The sequence below is a fragment of the Lactuca virosa genome, chromosome 6 (genome assembly GCF_052849685.1).
Source record: "Lactuca virosa cultivar CGN04683 chromosome 6, Lactuca_virosa_CGN04683_v6, whole genome shotgun sequence".
Lineage (NCBI taxonomy): Eukaryota > Viridiplantae > Streptophyta > Magnoliopsida > Asterales > Asteraceae > Lactuca > Lactuca virosa.
The window spans coordinates 207,502,254-207,508,265 of NC_136431.1; the positions used below are offsets into that span (position 1 = coordinate 207,502,254).

The 6,012-nt window shown below is 35.8% G+C and overlaps 1 protein-coding gene across 1 annotated transcript; it reads left to right on the top strand.

Annotated features, from left to right (window-relative positions):
• The first annotated feature begins 774 nt into the window (after nucleotides 1-774).
• Nucleotides 775-2,206, top strand: LOC145122255 (uncharacterized). The gene is made up of 4 exons (XM_079057887.1): nucleotides 775-933; nucleotides 1,367-1,655; nucleotides 1,709-1,808; nucleotides 1,927-2,206. Exons 1-4 carry the CDS (start codon nucleotides 775-777, stop codon nucleotides 2,204-2,206), a joined length of 828 nt encoding a protein of 275 aa, XP_078914013.1.
• The last annotated feature ends 3,806 nt before the right edge of the window (nucleotides 2,207-6,012 follow it).

A 6,012-nucleotide genomic window follows, 5' to 3' on the forward strand; every position in this document is an offset into this window, starting at 1 on the left:
TTTTGACTTTTTTTATTTTCCTTTTTTGATCTATATTTTCCAAAAATACTCAATTTTTACCTATTACTTGTTATTTCAGCCCCCCCCCCCCACCCCTAGCTGATTACCAACATGTGTATTGGTTTTTTTTCCTTTCATAAAATAGTCTATATTTTGTATTTTTTCCGTTTTAAACCTATTTTTTTTCAAAATAAACCCAATTTAGACATATTTATTGTTATTTCATTAATAGATCTGGTTATCAACATGTAACATTATATCCCTCCAACTCACTTGCATCCTAAACATCAATCACCTATAAGATTAATTGATTCTAAAACCATACGTCACGACTATGTTTCTTATATTTTTTATTGTACACTATATTAGGTCCTAAACTATATTTAATAATAAGAGTGAATAAATAGAATCACTCACGATAGACTATATTTTATAAAATCATGGATTGTACTTATGGCATTGCAACATGTATTTCAAGTTTGGCTAGAAAGAAGATGAGTTTGCATATTTGCAAAGGGTAAGGGCTTAGGCAAACCTATGTGGTTGCTTAATATAAAAAATAATTTCTTTAAAAAATTATAATTTTGTTTTGTTATTATTGTCAATACTATTATTATTATTATTATTATTATTATTATTATTATTATTATAATAATAATTATTATTATTATTAAACATAACAAATTTCATTTTGCTATTCATATTCATCAACGTCCTCTGCTTATCTACTACCACTTCATCTTCGACGATTCCATTAGAATTATATTCTTTGCCATGTTGCTTTCCCCTCTCTCGGATTCATCCTCGACCGGGTCAGATCATGCAACTAGTACTTGGCCCAAGAAACATTTTTCTCGAAATGCAAATGATAAACCAGAAGCTAAGGGAGACGGATGGGCAAATTCGGCCTCTCAAACATCTTTGGGGGATTCGGTAAGAATTCTTAAAAGGCCTCAAACTTTTTCTATGTTAGAAGAGTTGAATGCTTTTATTGATATTGGGTAAGCTGTGAGATATTCTATGGAAGGGTGCATGCAAAATATTCCGGAATTGATTAATACTTTTGGAGTTTTGAATGTTAATCAATGAGTTTTTTATCCCTAAATATTCAAGGGTTAGGGAAGGGGCTGAAACACACTTGGATTAGAGATTTATGTGGAAAGCATCATGTTTCTTTCTTATCCCTGCAAGAAACGAAAAGAAGGCGAGTTGATGTGGCTTTAATGAGATCCATTTGGGAAACCTTGATTTTGATCGTGCTTGTAGCTTGGCTAGAGGTTCGTCGGTTGGTATTTTGTGTATTTGGGATAAATCTAGATTTTCAAAATCTAAGATTTTTGTTAAAGTTGATTTTATTATTATTGAGGGGATTTGGATTCCTACGAACACGAATTTATTGGTGGTGTCTATTTATGTTCCCCAATCAAGTGTGGAGAAAAGAATTATTTGGGATCATCTTTCTGGGGAGATTAACAGGTGGGACGGGGAGACTATTGTTATTCGTGATTTTAATGAAGTTCGGTGTGAAAGTGAGAGGTATGGGTCGGTATTTAATGCCATGGATGCGGCGGTTTTCAATAATTTCATAACTAATGCATCCTTGTTTGATGTCCTGCTTGGTGACTCCTCTTTTACTTGGTCAGACAGAATTACAGGTAAAATGAGTAAATTGGACGGATTTCTTATTTCTGAAGTTTTCTTATTTTAGCTGTGATTCTTGATCGTTATTTATCGGACCATCGTCCTTTTCTTTTAAAAGAATCGGTTGTGGATTATGGTCCTACGCCTTTTAGAGTGTTCCATTCGTGGTTTGTTATGGATGGCTTTGATCAGGTAGTGGAAGAATCATAAAAAAATGATGGTGTCATTGATTCAAATGCGATGGTTGCTTTGAAAAAATTTGAAACCCTTAAAAAGTAATATTAGGCTGTGGAATTCTAAAATTAAAGATTCTCGGGCTGCTCTGAAATTTGATATTCTCAAGAAGTTTTCTAAAATTGATCAAGGTGTTGCTGATCTGACATATATTGTGACTCGTGCGACTCTTGTTAAAGAGAATGTGAAAATTGGTCAGATTGAGGCTAAGGATGTGGCGCAAAAAGCTAAGATTTGTTGGGTAATTCAAGGAGATGAAAATTTGAAATATTTTCATGGGATTCTTAACAAAAAAAAGAAGACAACTGGCGATCTGTGGTATTCTACATGAGGGAGAGTGGGTAGATGACCCATCTCTTATGAAAGCTGAGTTTTTGGATCATTTTAAAAATCGGTTTGCTAAACCGATGGAGGCTTGTGCGTTGGTTAATCATGAGTTTTCTAATATTCTCAGTTCTACTCAGACTGTAGTTTTGGAGGAGGATGTGACTCCCGAGGAGAGTAAGAGAACGGTTTGGGATTGTGGGATTGATAAATCCCTAGGTACGGATGGCTTCTCTTTTGATTTTATCATATGGTTTTGGCATATTCTTGGGGATGATTTTGTTGCTGCGATCCTGGAGTTCTTTCGGTCTTTTTCTTTTCTGAAAGGGTACAAGCCTTCATTTTTTTATTTTATTCCTAAAGTCATTGATGCAAAGTTGACCAAGGACTTTAGACCTATCAGTATTATTGGGTGTCAGTATAAGATTGTGGGTAAGATTCTGTCTAATCGTTTGCCTTTGGTGATTGAAGGATTGGTTAGTTCGGAGAAGTCTGCTTTTGTTAGAGGTAGACAAATTTTAGATGGCCCTTTCATTATGACTGAGGTTATCTCTTGGTGTAAGAGGAAGAAAAAGAAGGCAATGGTGTTTAAAGTAGACTTTGAAAAATCTTATGATTCGGTGAGATGGGACTTTCTTGATGATGTTCTTTGTCAAATGGGTTTTGGTTTTGTTTGGAGGGGTTGGATACAAGGTTGCCTCACCTCTTCTAGGGCGTTGGTTCTTGTGAATGGGGCGGCGACGGACGAGTTCCAGTTTTTTCAAGGTCTCAGACAGGGTGGTCCTTTGTCTCATTTTATCTTCACTCTAGTGATGGAAAGCTTGCATGTGGCTTTTATTAGGGTGATTAATCGAGGTCTTTTCTCTGGTATATATCTCGATTCATAGTCTAATCTTTGTATTTCTCGTCTCTTTTATGCGGATGATGCTATCTTTATGGGCGAGTGGAAGGAGTTAAATGTTTATGCCATTGTTCGAGTTCTCCAATGTTTCTTTTTAGCCTCGGGCTTGAAAATTAATATTTCTAAGAGCTCTTTTCTTGGTGTTGGAGTTCATTCTAAGCAGGTTTATTATTTGGCGAATCATATAGGATGTGGCCATATGGTCACTCCGTTCCCGTATCTTGGCTCGGTTGTAGGTGGTGCGATGAACTGTGCTAAGTCTTGGAAAGACGTGGTGGAAAAGGTTGTGGTGAGACTTTCTAAATGGAAATTTAAGACTTTATTAGTTGGTGGGAGATTGACGTTACTTAAGTCAGTCTTGGGCCCTATTCCTACTTTTTTCATGTCTTTTTTAAAGCCCCTATTGGGGTTTTGCAGGACCTTGAAGCTTTGTGCAACAAATTTTTTATTGGCGCAGAGATGGATGAGAAGAAAAAAATCACTTAGATTAATTGGAAGAAGGTTTTAGCGTATAAAAGTAATGGTGGTTTAGGGGTGTGCAAAGTTTTTGCCCTGAATCGTGCACTTTTATTCAAGTGGGTGTGGAGGTTTCTTTCTAGCCAAGATGCCCTGTGGGTGAAAGTCGTTAAGGCGATTTATGGAGAAAAATCTTTGATTGGGTGTTCTTTGCCTACCGATAGTTCTTCTACTTGGATCGATATCGTGAAAGCAAAATTTAAGTTGTCTGAGAAAGGATTAGATTTATTTTAGTTTTGCAAAAAGATGGTTGGTGATGATGCTCTTACTTTATTTTGGGAGGATGTGTAGATTGATGATTCTTCTTTAAAGTCTCAATTCTCGAGAATATATAATTTGGAGTTGAATAAGTCTATTCAAGTTAAAGAGAAGTTGGAGCATTCCTCTTTGTGGGTTTCTTTCTGTAGGTTTCCTAGGGGAGGGGCCGAAAACTCCCAATGGCAAGTTTTCTTGGATTTAATTGCTTCCTGTTCCTTTTCTTCCTCTACACATAGAAGGTTTTGGTCTCTTACAGGTGACGAGTTGTTTTTTGTGACGTCTGCCTGTAATTTCTTGGATGACAACATCTTACCATCTTCATCTCATTCTACAAGGTGGTGTAAGGTGATCCCTATTAAGGTGAACGTTCTTGCTTGGACGTTGTCTAGGGATACACTTCCTGCTAGACTTAATCTTGATAGACGTGGGGTTGATGTGCCTTCTCTGCTTTGCCCGATTTGTGATGCTGCCTTGGAAAGTTCTTCTCATTTGTTCTTTTCTTATTTGCTTGCCTCGAAGTTAAGGGAGCAGATTTTTCGTTGGTGGGGCCTTGACGTTGATACTTTTCTCTCTTTCTTTGATTGATGCTCTTGGTTCACGTCCCTTCATCTTCCTAGAAAAGCCAAAACATGGGTGAAGGGATTATTTTTTTTCTGCTTGGTGGCACATTTGGAAATTTCGAAATGCCTTGCTTTTTGCGACCCAAAAGCCGAAAATGGGGCAGTTTTTTGACAATTTTGTCACTCAAATTTTCTTATGGTGTAATGCTAGGTCCAAAAAAGTAATTAACTGGGTGGGTTGGCTCCAAAACCCATTGTTTGATGTTTATTGTTGTTTTTGTTTGGCTAGTTTTTTACTAGTTGGTTTCTATTAAAATCTCAGCTGTTATAAAAAAAGAAAATCCTCCCTTGTCACTAATCCTATTGATAAACACAAACTATCCATAATGAGAACCAGGATGACAATGAAGTTTCCAAAAAAGTTGCAAATATAATGAAGAGAGCATAAAAGAAACATTATTGGCAAAAAAAATACCAAACCGAAAGTTTTTTAAAAGATACTGATGGTGGAAACTAGAGGAGGGTGATTACACAAAAGAGATAATATTCAACTAAAGCAACTAGGGGAAAGTAATTTTGGTCATGATTAATTATTTAATTTAGCTTCTTTGCAATTATGTTTATAATCACGAATCATGAATCGAGTTTCTTTCAGTTGCCAAATTTCATGTATGAGTTTTTGTTTTATATTTGGTTTCAATTGACTTGGTAATTGTATTTAGTCAAGGGGTGAGTTTTGTTTCTGACTAAGTTTCTTTTGATAGCATTCTTCAAAAAAAATTGTTTGATTTGGATTCTCCATGTAGTGTAGATTGAATCGAGTTTGCAATACGAGATCAGAGTTAAGAAATGATTTAGAACACAAGATCTAAATATAATCTGGTTGGCTCAATTTATGCTTTCAGAGAATACAAGAGAATATGAGAGTACAATGCAAGTATTCATGCTATCCTCTAAACATGTATCCATCCCATATTTATAGGGATAAAAAAAGCATACAAAAACAAAATATAAGGGACTCGACCTTACATAAATGCCCTTATAATAAACTTTACAAACTGACTTTCGACACACTGAATTCCCTAGACATTTTAGACATCTCACAATCACTTTCGACCACAACATTCTCCCCCTTTGTGAGAAATTTCGAATCTAAGACATTAGCATCTTAGCAACTTGGTGAACAACTCTTCGAATTTCAGCATACCAATTGATCACCTTTCAAATTTCAGCCTTTTCCTTTTCGTTGTTCTTGGCACAACTGTTCATTCAAACCATGAGATTTGTGTAATGAGGCATGGTATACCTCTCAACATCACACACTTGAAACATAAATTTTGTGTTGTTTCCCTTCTTGTTTTTGCCAACAAACACAATTCCTAGTGGTTTAAAGCAAATCTCTCCATCTTCATAATCTTTCAAACTAGCCTTACTCTTTAACATAGATTGAGGAACAGTGATCTATTTATCCAATGCTTGAGCTAACTCAACGTCTATTAATGCCAAAGAACCATAGTAACCATCAATAAACACCTTCACGTGAGCAAAACCAATAAAAAAATCTTCTTTGTTCGTCAC